Consider the following 16044-nt stretch of genomic DNA (forward strand, 5'->3'; position numbering starts at 1 on the left):
CATCCAGCTGCCAGTTTCCCCTTGAACACTGATGTCTTGGTCTTGTGGTGGGTGAGAATTCTCTTCCCTTCCTCTTTTCCCTCTCACACTCACAATGCAATCCAGAGCCACATTCCATAAATATTCATGACTGAGCTAACATGTATCCAAGGATTGTTTCCTTTCTGATGTAAATGTTTTTATTTCCTGGAGTTAAGATTTCCTTGAACATCGCAGTCTTCTCACATTCTACACAGCTCTCCAAAGGGTCACGGTGTTTTTCAATGCCTTCCTGTCCTGGGGACTCCCAGCGGTAGCCTGGTCCTTCCCTTTGTTCTGGATTCTCGGTGGGCTGCCAGTTTTCCTCTCCTGGGGTTGACCTCCGCAGTCCTGCATCCCAACCTCTCTCCTTCCTCAGTTCCTCCCTCATTTCGCAGGAGCAAATCTGCCAGTGGCTTCATGAGAAAGGGTGTTTACCTTTTCAACACTGGGGAGTGCGCTAACTTTGGAAGCTTTGCATGATTGAAGATGACTTTCTCTATTCAGTTGTTAGCTTTCCCACAATTCTAGCTTGCAACATTTTCACTCAGAATTTTGAAGGACAGCTCTATTGTTTTCTACTTCCAAAGCTGTGTTTGAGAAGTATGTCCAATTCTTATTCCTAAAAATCAGACGTTATTGATTTTCACTTAGAATCCTCTCTCTAGGGGCACCTGGGTGGCTCAGTGGGTTAAAGCCTCTGCCTTTGGCTCAGGTCATGATCCTAGGGTCCTGGGATCCAGCCCCGCATTGGGCTCTCTGCTCAGCAGGGAGCCTGCTTCCCCCTCTCTCTCTGCCTGCCTCTCTGCCTACTTGTGATCTCTGTCTGTCAAATAAATAAATAAAATCTTCCAAAAAGTAAAAAAAAAAAAAAAAAAAAAGAATCCTCTCTCTATCCCTGGGTTTTGGCAATTTCACAAAGATATGCTTTGGTTTAGAACTTCTTTCTTTGTCGTTTTGCTTGGTGAGACTTTTCAACCTGGAGACTCATTTTCTTCAGTACAATGTTTTTGTAATCTTATTTTTAAAAAAATTTCCTTTCCCCTCTTTTTGGGGTCCTATTTGAACAGAACTCCAGTTGGTTGGATGTTGGGCTCCCTGTATTGATCTCTTTACACTCTTGTCTCTTCTTTTTCCGTTGCTCATATTGACTTTCCCCTCTTACTTTCCAAGAGTCATCATTTATAAGCATTTTATCTGTTGTTCCTTTCCTCATAGCATGCTATTCTTCTCTCACGGATGTGTTATCACCTCATCTTTTGGAAGATAATCATCATAATTCCTCTGAAATTCTCTTCTGCTCCTTAATTGCCTGTTTCCTCTGAACTCCTTTTCTCTGCGTTTGCTGGTTTCCCCCAAATGCCTGATATCCTTGAGTGTCTACTCATATAAGAGTAAAGCATTATAATGTTCACCTCACAACAGCACATGGGGGTGGTGTCTGTAGATTTCTGGGCCTTACCACCAGGTGAGCAGATGGCCAGCTGTTCTTCTGTTGGAAACCCCCAAATGTCAGTATCTAAACTCATTTTCTCTGAACTTGCCAATCTCTTGCTTGGAAATGGTGTAAACGTGGGTGTTGGCATTTTGAGAAAAGAGAACTATATCTTCTCATCCTTGAGAATGTAGACTTTTGCTTAATTCTCTCATTTTCAGGGTGTACCTTGCCTCAACTTTTCTTTTGGTGGTGTCCCCAAGTCTGGAGCCTAGTTTCTCCAGCAAATATTCTGGTTTCCTGCGCAAGTGAGGGGAAGGGTAGCCCTCTGACTACATGGAGAAGGGGGGGAGACTTGGGGGCTCAGTGTTTTTGGCACCCCTTCACTCCACTCCACTCAATTTAAAAAAAATTTATTTGATGCCTCCAGTTCCTAGCCTTGATAGGTTCTGGAGAGACGTTTCTCACGTGGACTACTACTTCCTTTAGTACCTCACCTTGAAAGCACCTGGGTAGATCTTCCTTTTTTTTGCTAAGCTATGAACCATCCTCTCTCCATTTTCTGTCTGCATATATTATGGTTCCATAACATATAGAATGTGTATCCATTTCTTGTTCTCCTTGTTTTTGGGGGGTGATTTTGAAAGAAGGAATATAAATGTCTTTATATGTCATCTCTGTCATCTTGGAAACTGAATGTCAGCTTTGTTGGGTTTGGATCTGCTCATTATAAGTAAGCCCTCAAAGCCTATAATATATGACATAATTATCCAGAATACTGTGGAAATCAGGGCTGTAAAAAACAATAGAATTGCACTAAAATTTACAGAGGCTCTGCCTGTGAAAATGTTATTGATTAAAATGAGCTGATGAATTAGAATAGTAAGAATAGGAATAATGTTAAAGTAAGGTAATTAGATTCGAAATTTAATTAGAAGATGAAACTGAATGCCTCTAATAGGCTCAAGATCAGAATCCTGAGTCATTTTTAAGCCATCAGTTTTCATCCATTATAAAATATGATGGAATATATTTTACTATAATGTTCTATGCCACCAATCTCCTCCCCACCCCACCCCCGCCTCCCTTACCCCTTCTTGGGAAACCACATGTAGGTCCTTAACTATTTGGATCACAGATACTTTTGAGACTTTGATAAAAATCATGGCTCCTCTTCCCAGAAATTATTCTATAAGTTTATGGTGTTCAGAGACCATGGACCCCACCTCTAGATCCTCAGAATAAAGAGTCCCTGAAGTCCAGCACACTCGCAGTCGCACGGAACATATTTACCTCTCTCAACCGTGATACCTGAATTACTGAAGCAGCACCTATCTCTTGACTGTGATTTAAAGCTGTCTGGTAAGTGGTTTCTGAGAATCATCAGGCTTGAAAGGTGTCCACCTGCCAGTAAGTGTCCATTTGCCCCTCCCCCCCACATCCATCTTCCTTCGCGCCCTCTCCATTCAGACCTACACTGACCCAAGTTGAAGAGAAAACGTCAACTGCCCGCTGAGGACAATGTGCTTTCAAAAGAAAACACAGTGGCAGTGGAAAGTACATTTTAATGTATATGTCCCATGCCCGACTCTATTCTTTTATTTTCAAATACAACTATATCTTTTCTGTTCCTGAACCAATAGTTACGGATTTTACTGACTTTATATTAATCTATTTTCTCACCTGTATTCCCTCACAGTTCATATAAAAAATGTAAAGCAGCGAATACACTATATCTAAACGAAGGAACAGTCAAGTCATATAGACCCACTTCTCACACCACCCTTTTTAGAAAAGCCTGTGACTACCCTCTGAGCAGGCTTCCGGCCATCGTCCTTCCTTGGGCTAAAACATAAGCTGGGATAATCCTACTCCCACCCACCAAAGCATATAATCACCGGCATCCAAAGAACCCAGACAATTAGACTGATTCACAGGGTATCCTAGTCTACCCAGTAATTTTCCTCTCACCTGGTCAAACAGGATATACTATCATTTCCAATGCTAGGATATACTATCTAGGATATACAGCTAGGATATACTATCATTTCCAAGCTGACCCCAATAGTGAGTGGAGGAAATCATGGGCAGAGAAAGACGACTGCAGCTTTGCCGCTCTGTAGAATCCAAAAAGGTCTAAAAAACAAGAGCCATGATATCAACACAATCTAGATGGTGCTATGGAGGCTTCACTCACTTGACAAATGTTATTAAGTGCTTATTGTATATCAAGCCACTGGTGTTGGGGATAATTATTTCATATCTGAGAAAAGGCTTGGGACAACGCTGAGAGTAGTTAACAATTCTTCAGTGCTGAGTGAACACCAGACACTGTTCTACATACTTCGAACCCAGTAACTCACTGAATCCTTATAAGAATGCTCCAAGGGAGATGCTGTTATCTTTCATTTTACTGATGAGGATACTGAGGCTCCGAAACGCACTGTTAGAGTGTAACAGAGGTGGATCGGAGCTCAGGCAACCTGTCTCCCAAGGGTGTTCTCATCCACTCCGATATTCAGCCCTCTAACGTGAGGGCGTGGGTGTAGTTAGGAGGCTTTTAAGCACTCTCGTGATGATACAGTGTTCGATGACATGGCTTTAAAGGATCGACTGAGGCGTGCTTTATTCCACAGATGCTGTTATTCTTGAGTGCTGATAGCCAGATACCGCAGAGCCACTGGACATCTCACCCCTAACCATGAGCTCTGACGCATCAAGAGGGAACTGATCATAAATAGTGGCGTACAAATGAGGTTTGGGGAGAAAAGAAAGATACAATGGTTTATATGTAACATCCGAACTTTACTCAATACATGCATAAAAAAAGGACTGTCAGGACAACAAAATGTTACCAGTAATATGATCACAGTTGACTTGAAAATTTTCCTGTGTGTCCAAAATTTCCATTAAAAAACATTTATGCATTAGAATAATATATATAATTAAATATATATAATTATATAATATATAATATGTTATATATAACATATATAAAAATATACATAATATATATGTGTGTGTGTATGTAAATTCTTTATTGTTTTAGGAATAAGCCCATGTTTCATCAAACTCTCCTACCCTGGAATAAAATAGTGACAACCTCACAAGTATCATCGAGCAAATATTAACTAAGCATTTTCTCCATGGTAGGCATTAGGGAAGCACTAACACCCTGAAAAGTGTCCGTTCATTCATCAATTCATTGAGCAAATACTTATGAAGCAGTGTACTGCTCCAGGCACGAGAAAGAGAGCTTGGAGGAAGACAGGCATGACCCTGGCCAGCCCAAGCAGAGCTGTGAATGTCCCTTTTCTAGAGAGAAACCATCACAGCACTGGCTGAGCTTTTTTGGAGAGAGTACTGTTGGAAGAGGTCAGCCACCCCTGCTCTGTTTCTGGAAAAGGTAGATTATGGACCACAAGCCCCTTCGTCGTGTGTTCAGCTCCAGCCTGGCAAGCTGAGGGAGTGATGCCAGACATTTCTGCCTTCACATCAGTTTTTGCACATCTGTGTTGGACGTACTGAATGATGAGGGATTTCCTGAGTTCTTCCTGTTAATTTCAAGGTCTAGCATGTGGCAGACTAAGAGGAAGGGAATCCAGTGATGTAGTAGGAATTCCTAATGGTCATAGAAATTCCAAACTGAAAGTTCTTGGCTCCGAATGTTCCTCCACAATGCTGACAGCTGGGCACTAAAGAGAGCCCCCAGTGGACTGACTCCAGTTTAGGGGGAACGCGATTAGTTTTTGTAGGCTTTCTTCTCCCTTTCATCTTTCTCTCTTTTCTGGGTAAGAAGAGCTCAGACCATTCCAAGGCATTTAAAAGACCATGGTTTCTCAAGGAAGTGCCCTCTAGAAGAGTCCCTAATCTCCGTCATGTCTCAGCGGACCTATAGATGACTCCAACTTCAAAGTGATGTGAGCTAGGGGCGCAAATGCAGCACTTGGACAAGAAGCATTTGATTTCTGGTTTTCTTAATATCCAGTGTGCAGAGTGTTGCAGGGTCACTTTCTGGGGCCTTTGTTTGATATGTTATTAAAATCAAATTTACTTTAGCCGAAGAGCACTCTTTGAGGGTTTCATCGCAAATACCACATACCAGATGCTCGTGTCTATCTGTGAAACTTAGATCTGCGAGCAAGAACCAAAGATTCTATGAGAAGGGTGCCTCCAGTCACCCTCCCAACTGAGCACATAGGCTACTGTGGGTGGGTCTCAGCAGGGAGGGCTGTTAAGGCACGTGTTTGGCCTCCACAGGAGCGTACAGGAAGCCCAGCGTGTTTCTCTTTGGGACTCTGTTTTGTTGGCTTCAGGATGGAATGGGTATTTCTCAACATACAAATGCAAGCAGCAGGCTGACAGGCATCGACGTAACCAACTGCTCCCAAGCAATGCGTTTAGGCAGAGGACTTTCTCAAGCTTTCAGATGGAAGCAGACTTCAATGGCTTACCAAGAGTGCTTATGAATAAATTTACACTACTTGATGCCATAGCCTATCTTCTTTTTAAAACAGCACTGGGTGTGGTGAAAAAATAATGAATAATGTTTTTCTGAAAATAAATAAATTGAAAAAAAAATTAAAAAAATAATAAAACAAAAACAAACAAACGAACAAACAAACAAAAAACCCAGGATCCTACCTCTGCCAACCAGGGCTGATGGGGGATGAAAACACAATGGGGAGGAGAACAGGAATTCACAGCCACAATCCCCTACTGGGGAAAAAAAAAAACCCCTACTGCACAAACCAGAGCATCTGGATTTAATGGCCACACCCCTTTGGCATTTACAGTAATCTTCATCTGCCAGGGCTTGGCTGTGCTAAGCTGGAAAAGAGGCACTTTAGCCCTATTTTTGTGGCCCAGAGACGAGAACCTTTTCAGCCATTAGGGGACCACCATCCGACACTATGTGTACATGTCCCCTTCACCAAAGCATGTAATGTAACACAAACCAATTGTAGTTTGTCTAAATATCCAATGGACCAGGGGTAGTTTTCATCAAACTTGCCTCTCTTTCTCCTCAAGATAAATGCAGCCAAATACTGATTTAAATTTATAGTGACCCTTCCCTTACCAAGCTAAGAGTTGGGAAAATCTTACAGTCTACATCAAAATACTTTCTGTTCTAATCAGAAGCCTCTAAAGGTACTTGTCATCAAACGGTAAAACCTACATCACATTTTGGATACACCATGGCTCTCACCCTCATGTAATGTTCAACTGTTTGCCCATGTAAGTCTGAGACAGGCAAGGGAGCAAAACTCAGTGGTCGGTCTGGTGTGATTGCATATGTTGAATGAATGTTTGATGTATGAAAAAAATTGAGTTGATTTTAATAAATTTTATGGAGTGATTTTTTAATGGCTTCCAAGACTTAATTTTTAACCTACCTATTACCATAATTTAAAAAAATTATTCACTTTGGAAAGTTAAAATCATACAAAAAATAGAATACTACAATGAACCCCCATGTCTTTATTATCCAACTTCAACAGGCTCTGTGGTTTTCTGGTCCCGTTTCATCTGTGTGTTCTGTGTGTTCACATGCATGGGTTGTTTTGTTTGCTCGTGTGCTAGGGTCTTTCAAAGCAAACCTCCAACATCTGTCAACACTCTTTATTTCATTCTCAAGATGTCCAGATGCAGTCAAATAAAAACTGGCCGAATAGCTCCTCTCTCACATTTTGATAAAATGTGTAAAAAGATATACAAATGGTATAAGGGAAATTTCAGGGTGGCTCTCTTAATAAGACTTGGAAAAAAACCAAAGTTTCTACTTCAATTTAGATAATACAAGGACTACATATCTGTGTGCATGCAGCACCCAGTGTATTTCAAAAAGAAACAAGAAAAAGCATGTTGGATTCTTAAAGACTGAGCTTTCAACACTAAAAATATACATACTTTGTGATTCTTCGAGGGCAAAGATTTTTTGTTCTTGTTTAGATAGGTGGTTTATACGTTAAGATAAATTACTTGTGCACGAATGTAATACCGTATGTGGTTTGTGAGCACAGAGAATGAGGCAGATCACTCCGTGAGCATTAATTGTGCAGAGACAGACCTCTCCAAGTATGAGAAGCCAGGTTGATGAATTTCAAGATTATGAGGGCTCTTCAAAGCTTACCCAAATTTTTATTAGCCATCATTGAGCCAAAATTAAACACCGGACTCACGAAGAATTAAAACTTTTTAAAGCTCCCAGTCTGACACCTTGAAGTGCCAGTTTCCAGCCCCACAGAAGTGCCATCACTAAGTTATAAAGCGGGGAGAATGGAGGCTGTGATGAATGACCACGGCTTTGCTGCCGGGTCTCCCTGACCTGGAGGACTCGGCTGGTGTCATAAAACACAAAGCGACAGATTAAGCAGTTTACCAACACCGTAAAAATCTCAAGAATAAATTCTCTTTAATCAAAAATCCTATATTGTAACGAAGCAGCCAGAGCCCTGAAACTACATTCATTTCCTCCCAAGCCTGTGTCCATGAACGGGAGCTTATACGCTCTCTGAAATGCCGGACATGATTATGTTCATACACTTTTACAATTTACATGTCCTAAGAAAAATACCCAGCTCTGGCTGATGGCGCGGGAGAATTTATTTTCACTAGGAAGGGAATGACCCATAACTCATGAATGGCAGCGCTTAAAGTGAGTTATGGAGGTTACTCTCCTGTGTGAGGAAATGGATTGGATTCTCCTTCTGCCCAATTGTATGTTTGGTTATTAGCGCACCGGGTTCTTAATTATGTGAGGCTTTGCCTTTTTTCTTTTATAAAATAAATGTGGATAAAGGGAATGTCAACTAAAAGCATGGAGTGCCTAATTGGGGCTCTCAGAGGTGGCCAGAGAGAAGAAAAATAGAAACCTTCTTAAATGATGAAAAGGCAGCACTCTGAAATGTAATTTAAGCACAGTATTCAAACTGATTAGTGCTCGGGGCTGATACTCTGCAAATACACTGAAAATCACTGCTTTCCTAAACTGAAAATTTGCCATCTTTGAAGTTACACTGGAAGTCAAGACATACCTACATGAAGATTAAAGAACTGTTTTTTCTAACATGCAGATTTTACTGCATTCTTACGATGGTGCTGCATTTATTTTCAAGTAAATATAGTAGTTGCTACTTATATGAAAAGGAAATACAATGTGAAAATGGTGTTAGATGATTATAAACATGATCATTGTTTGTTACTTTAATAGGCAGTTACAGAACAGAACATGTAGATCTCCTGGACCTCTCAATATGACAATCTACAAAAAAAAAAAAAAAAAAAAAAAATTAGATTTCTGTTAAGATTAGGATTCTGTTTACTTAGTGAAAATATTTTATTTAAAAATTTAATAGGTTCTAAAAACATTTAATTGGCTCTGTCCTTCTTGGGAGGCCGGGGAGGGGGGTGGCGAGGGAGGGAGTGGGGGAGAGTTCCAATTGTGTCTCTCAGATCTCCTTCCAGAATAAATTTTCTATCTCCAAAATCAAGGACTTCTCTGAAAACTGCAGACAGCAGACAGCGCCTTATCCTCAAGCTGGAGAAGAGGATGGATTTTTTTTCTCCCTAAATGTCCCTTCTGCTCTCTAGTTTGAATTATCAATAAAATGATTCAGCTTATCTCTGAAAATAACCTTGTTGACAACACAAATATGGACTTAAACACGCTACCTCCACATTTAAGATTTAAGAAGCCCCCAGTAAATGTCAGGGGGTGTCAATGTGTTTGCTGCGATACTTGGTTATTATTAGTGTTTAACTGCGATCCCCCACCAGCGCCATGCCGCCAGCACTGCCATAAATTTTAATGCGATCATGTGCTCTTCCCTTTTCATATCCCGTGAATTCTGCAGGATCATAATATTCCAAATGAACCCGAGCTGAACCTCAGTGCGATAGGAAGAAAAAACAAGATTTCTAGCAGTGATCGTTGTTCATCGTTTTATAGTTTTTTTAAAAAACTGGACACAAGGCAACATGAATAATATTACCCTCAACTAAATGCACTCATTCAAATTAATCTCTTTTGAGCCCGACAGGATGCGGGGCATGGCCCAAAGTGCTAATGAGTACATTTATGGGATAGTAACGAACACTGACTCTTAAGGAAACCTTTTCCCCCACCCTTGGAGAATCTGTCGGAACTCATACATCATTTATAAAACCGAAAAATGTGTCCGCAACCTTGGCACCGCCGCATACCTTTTATTTCACAGAATGCAAACAAAAGCACAGTTGTTTTCTCTATCTGGTCTGCATTGTGAATAGAAGAGATGTGTTTCTCATTGTTCATTATGTGTGTGCTTAATGGAATATTTATTCTACAAGCTTCCATAGATAAAGAGAATTTGTGTGATTTTTTTTTTTGATCTGCAGGCTTTTATTCCTTGTTTCAGCCCCAAATAGTAACTGCCAGTACATGCTGCATTTAGCCAAGGAATTAAAAATATTTGGTGAATTCTAGCTACCTAAATATCTCTAGAAGCAAAGGATAATGTTGGAGCTTTCATTTCAAAATTAGGAATTTCAGGCCAGAGGCGTGGAATAAATTAGTCATTAGCAGGGTTCCCAGTGAACTAAATTTCCACTGTTTTATATCAAATTGCTTATTCTTCAAAGTAGTTCATTCTTCTTCCCTTGTAAAGGAACGAAACCGATTTGTTACCTAGACATGAGGTTAAATACTTTTGTAAAACACAATTCTGTGTCGATAAGTTTATCTTCCATGTTCAAAATGATTTTAGGGTTAAAGGTTTGGGAGCTGGTGTGTAGATTTATATTTGCTTGTTCGGTTGTACATGGTGTCATAATTTGCTCAGCAATGACACACAACTATGCATCTTCCCACTCCCGGAGACAGATGGGTCTAGATAAATACACATACGCACAGATACAAGGTCACATGGAGAAAGTTGTGTTATTCCTGGTAACAGCTCTGTGGGCAAGGCAGTCATAATACAGTCTGACCTGATAGGAGGGGCTTTTTTGGGACACACTGGCTTTGTTGGTGCCTCTTTCAAGAAAAGAATGTGGGAGTGTGTGCCGCATGATCTCCTCTCCTAGAAAAAAAGAAGTACTTTCAGGGAAGGTTGGGAAAATTTTTTTTCCTCCTTGCCTGGCAACTGGCTGGGAAACTTTGCCTTGGAGCGCCATCTAGAGGAAAATTCAGCATATGTGCACTTTCTTGGCTTTGTGACTTAGGCAGAACAAATCCAGTGGTTGGTTGTGTATGTTTTTTTTTTTTTTAATATTAAGAGAAATTTTGTTCCTAACTCAATACATGGCAATAGAATATGAGATAACTGGAATGGAAATATAATCACTAATGATAACAGAACAGTGAAAGCCCCTACTAGTCTTCAGGAGGGTCTGAAATGTTAATGCCCATTCACGGAAGTGAGGTTATCATTTTGCCATAAGCTGAGGTCTTATTCCAGAAATTAGAACTGATGAGTCAATTAAATTCATTTTTTTCTTCACTGACCAAGTAATCTTTTCTCACCTCTGTAATTATTTTCTTAGTTAAAAAATTCTCTTTAACCAGGCTGCCCATGGTCACGTCGAAGAGACTGCTTGTGGTAGGGACAAAAGTTGACTTTTTCAACTTATTGTAACCCTTAGTCAAGTTCAGCAAAATTTAATGGGCAGGAAATACTATCTTTTCCAGATGTGGCTTCTCAATTCAATGGGAGGGAGAAAAAAAAATAACATTCACCAGTGTATTCTTTTTAAAGCCAGGGTGGGGACTTTAGTAGAGAATTCTCTCATTTTTTAGCTAGCATTAATACAAAAACAAAACCCGAGCCTTCTCACAGAGGGCTACTCTTCAAGGTTGCTGAGTATACTTGCAAAAATAACTATTCCCTTGAAGGATTCTGGCAGTATGAATACCCCTGTTGTCATAACAGAGTTGGAGAGTTCTGCTTTCTTCCAGTTCCTGAAAAGGATCAACATCATCTGTGTTTTGGAAACATATGCTGAAGAAAACTGGGTATGTATTTCCTTTTACTCCTAAGTGTCCTCCCTGACCCCGCTGCTCTTGCTAACTTCCCCCACCCCAACTATTTGAAGGCTGGCTTGTCATCAAAGTTTGCCTTTCACATCTCTAACTTATAACAGCAAAGTCATTCCTTTTTCCCTTCGTCGAACAAGGCTCCTGCTGATTTATTTTTGGCAATTCACCATAAATCCATAGGTTCTCCAAAATAACAGGTTAACAATTTCTTCATTGAATGTCTTCGGTGAGCCAGACGCATAAACTCTGCACACAGGAAATTATTCCTTGTCTACTGAGATCTGATATGGAAAAGCAAGATGAAAGCGGTTTTATTTTGTTTTGTTTTTAAGCAACATTGGCACTTGGGCAATTAAGGCTAATAGTTCAAAGCATCTTCCTCCCTCATTTGCCTGGCCAACTGCTTTCATGGGGTATGTTCCAGAAGGACAGGGTCAGTCCAGTTTTTCCAGGTCAGTCTGCTTGCTCCTTTAGCAGTTGAAGATCCAAAACAGAAGTCCTCCAGTGTAAAAGTGAAGACCTTTTTGTCCCACATTCTCATGCTAAATGCGCATTGGAGTTCAAGTTAATCTAACACACATCTGTTGAAAACCTACCAAGTATATGAGGGCATGGAAAATGCTGGCAAGACCCAGGAAATAACTGCTGGACAAGCAAATGAATGTTGTTGAAAGAATAAGAAATGATCTCTTGGGCCTCAAGCTGCTGACTCGATAGCAAAATAAGTGATCTGTGACTTAAGACACACAGCAGAAAGAAAGACGTGTTGTACCAGACACAGTGCAGAGATAGAAGTAATTACTGATGCTTAGGGATATAGGGGAAGACTCTGTGGAAAAACTGGCATAGATCAGTGCCTTCAAGGATGAGTAAAATTTTCATAGGAAGAAAATGGGACAGAGCATTTCATAAGGAAGAAGCAGAACAGTATTTGTTCATTTGACCAAAGAAAAATGTATATCATTTGGAGTTCCCTATTCTGGGCTTAAATTTTAGTGTGGGTACAAAGATGTAAGGTACTTAGGTTTATGTTACAATAATCTAAAACTTGTGTTTTCTTCTATTTTGTATGGTAAATATGTTGATACATGCAAATATAGGTACATATATGTTTTATATACATATGTGTATGTGTATAAAACCAAGAGGCCAGAGAAGCCAACATATTTAAGCTAGAAAAAATTTTATTTGATTACAGTTTAACAGTGGAAGTGGAAGTAAGGCCCAAATACGCCTTATTCCTTGGTTTCAATCTTTGCCACAAACATTTGCTTTTAGTTTAAATTTCAAGGCTTACCTCTGGCTAGTGGCTCTAACCCTCTCCAAAAACCAGATTGCCACTTTCCTTGGGTTACAGCCCGTAGAACAGAAATTTTAGGCCTGGTGTGCCCCAAAGCCCTAACAGCTTTTGCTCCCACTACTTCTTTCCCTTGGCCTCCCTGGGCATCTCACAGATTATCATTCTTTCAGGATTTCCACGTTCTGATGGGTAACGGTCACATGGCCCGACTATGGCTTTTCACCAGCTGACAGTTTTATCCAAGGATCCCTTTGTTCTGTTAGTCAGTCCCCTATCCACTGCAGAAAGATTACTTTGAAAATCCACACACTTCTTCGGTAAAAGGAACCAGTTTCCCACGATGAAGCATAGAAAAGAGGCTCACGCAATCATGCCAAGACTACCCCTGTTTCAGGGTGTCAGTGATTTTACTCCTTTAAAGCCCAGAAAGTGTTGTGAAATATATATTCCCATAACCAGGGCAGTAAGTTCCAGTGTAAAACAAATCATGTGGCAATTTGTCAGAGAAATGGAAACGCGGAGGAGAAGGCCTACAGGTCCAGACACATGACAGATGCCCTTCCACTGCCACCGAGCACACTTACGGTCAGCATCGCAAACATCAGCTGGCACACGTTGAAGGCGTGTCTCCAGTTGTGGTAGAGAACCATTCGATAATTTTTCCTCACGGTCAATAACCACCTGCACAGCGTCTGAAATGGGAAGGGAAAGGTGGGATCAGGTGCTTGGATGTGTCCCCAGCGGATTGTTATCAAAACAGTGCGTTACATCTGAGTGATCTTCACCACCCAAGAGTCCTTCCACAAACCTCCCAGGTTCCTCACGGTAATCCCAGGAGGGGTACAGGCTGAGTGATGTCATCCTCTAGTCGCCTTTGGGAAACATGGCTACCGTGTTGACCCAGACGGATCACCCTGTCAGAACATCTTACCTCATAGTCAATTTTAAATTTCTGTACCATCCCCAGCTCCATGAACATCCGGAGAGCGGCTGTGATCATGGCGTCAACATCAAGAGAGAAGTCATCAAAATGGATGTCATTGATGGCAAGTTCTGACACCAGAGGGACGTTGGCTGCCTACAGAACAGAGGCCATAAGTCAAGCCAAGTTCACCAGCTTTTCCAAACCCCTCATCTTGCTCTCCTTTCCTGCTTATCAGACATGCCACATAAATCAGACCTGACCTGCACTTACACTCCAAGACAGCTAAACTCTGAGCTGGAAATGTCTTTTGTTTCCCAACTGCAAATGCCCCAAGCAAATGAAGGCGGGGTGGGGGAGGTGGGGGGGGTGAGGGGGGAGGAAGCTTATCTGAAGAAAAAATATACACAGTGGATCTCATCTGCAGAATTTAGAATACAAAGCTGTCTCGTTTACTGAAAACTGCAGTCATACAATATATTCTGATGCATATTACAGAGCACTAAACACAAGAAACATCTGGGCAGCCAGCAGCTGTGAATTTTAATTGCTGCTATTCAGAGGAGGACATGGGAATACACCTCTTTGCGTGTTTCTTGTATTCTTATGGCCTTGTGTTTTTGTATCCTTATTTCCTTGTTTCTTGTATCCTTATATCCTATAGCTCGGCACACACACTTCGTTGCACATGTGTTCTGTATATTCAGAAGGATGGAAAGGATCAGACACAGCAGCTCTGGCAAAAATGTTTTCTTAATAGAATAGAGATGTTTGGAGGATCAGCACCAGCATATGTTTCACCAAAAGAGGAAATGTACAATACCGTCTAGTTTCATTCTATATAAACAACAAAACATAATTGCAATACTGGTCATACATATTCAGGCTTTTCAAAACACTCAGGTTAGGCAGCTGTCCATCAGTCCCTCCCTCCCACCCCTCAAGTTTAAAGGGAAGAAAAAAAACTTGGGGGAACCATTTTCGTGCTGATTTCCTTGGGTTCACCATATCCTTTGGGCCACTCTTGATAAGGGAATAATTTCTACTTTTCAGGTTATCAGGGACATTCTGGGTTCATATTTCTAGTCTATTCACTGGGTGTAAATTACTCTCAAGGAGTTATCTTCACCCTGAGACTATTTTGGCTGAGCAATGAAATCCAGCGCAGGTCACTCCAAGCATTCTAGAAACCATATAATCAATCTTCCTTCCCAACTCCATGTTCCTCAGTAAGAGTTTACATCTCTAGGTTAAAATCCGAACACTGTTTAATCCCCACAACACAGAAGAACACAATGAAAAAATATATAAATACGGCAGTATGAACTACATGCACACAGTTTTACAATAGGTATCTGGAAATTTTTCTCCTTGTGTAGCTGAAACTCTGTACCCAATGGACAACTCCCTATTCTCCCCTCCGCTCTCCGCTCCAGCCCTTGGCAACCACCATTCTCCTGTTTCTATGAGTTTGGTTACTTTAGATACCTCATGTAAGTGGAATCATGTAGTATTTGCCTTTCTGTGATTGGCTTGTTTCACCTACTATAATGTCTTTAAGGTTCATTCACGTTGTACTGTATGACAATATTGTCTTCTTTTTTAAAGCTGAATAATATCCCATTGCACGTGTATGCAGCTGACCCTTGAACAACATGGGTTTGGGCTGCGTGGGTCCATTTATATGTGGCTTTTTTTTTTTTTCAATAAATATGGCACAGTAAGGTAAATGTATTTTCTCTTTTATTATATGATTTTCTTAATGTTTAATGTTCTCTAGCTTACTTTACTGTAAGAATCAGTACCTTATACTTACAATATACAAAATACATGTTAATTGACTGTTTATGTTATTGGTAAGGCTTCTGATCAATATCAGGCTACTAGCGGTTATGTTTTCAGTGGGTCAAAATTCTACACCGATTTTTGACACCCCTAACCTTCATGCTGTTCAAGGGTCAACTGTAATATTTTCTTTATCCATTCATCTGCTGATGGTTTAGTTTCTGTCTTAATCAGCTTATCTGTGGAGCCATCACTTTTATATACTACAGGGTTGAGAGTGTTAGAGGTTTTCCTTAGCTGTATGGTCATGTTGGATTTTCAGCTTCTGTTTACAAGCTAGGCTCTATAGCTCCCGTTAAAGCTTCTCTAGCCTTCTCTGGAAGGGGGAATCTAACTGACCTGTTTCCTTGGGAAAGTCACCAAGCCTGGGTATCTTTAGGGCTTTGCTCTTTACTCAGATTCCCCAGAGAAGAATCTTGGGGGTGGAGCCTGACTGGGAAGGGGGTTGGGGGCGGAGCCTCAGGATGGGTTTCTAGCTTTTCATTCAGCCCCGTCTGCAGCCATCT

The 16044-nt window shown here is 40.8% G+C and overlaps 1 protein-coding gene across 1 annotated transcript in view; it reads right to left on the minus strand.

Moving 5' to 3' along the window:
* PDE11A (phosphodiesterase 11A) overlaps positions 1–16044 on the minus strand; it is a 390916-nt gene that overhangs the window by 77308 nt on the left and 297564 nt on the right. Inside the window, exons 11-12 of the mRNA XM_044242405.1 lie at positions 13703–13849; positions 13356–13463 (exon numbers count right to left, since the gene is read on the minus strand). Of these exons, the coding sequence (XP_044098340.1) occupies positions 13356–13463; positions 13703–13849 (255 nt within the window). The remainder of the gene's footprint in view (positions 1–13355; positions 13464–13702; positions 13850–16044) is intronic.

Source organism: Neovison vison, chromosome 3 (genome assembly GCF_020171115.1).
Source record: "Neovison vison isolate M4711 chromosome 3, ASM_NN_V1, whole genome shotgun sequence".
Classification (NCBI taxonomy): domain Eukaryota; kingdom Metazoa; phylum Chordata; class Mammalia; order Carnivora; family Mustelidae; genus Neogale; species Neogale vison.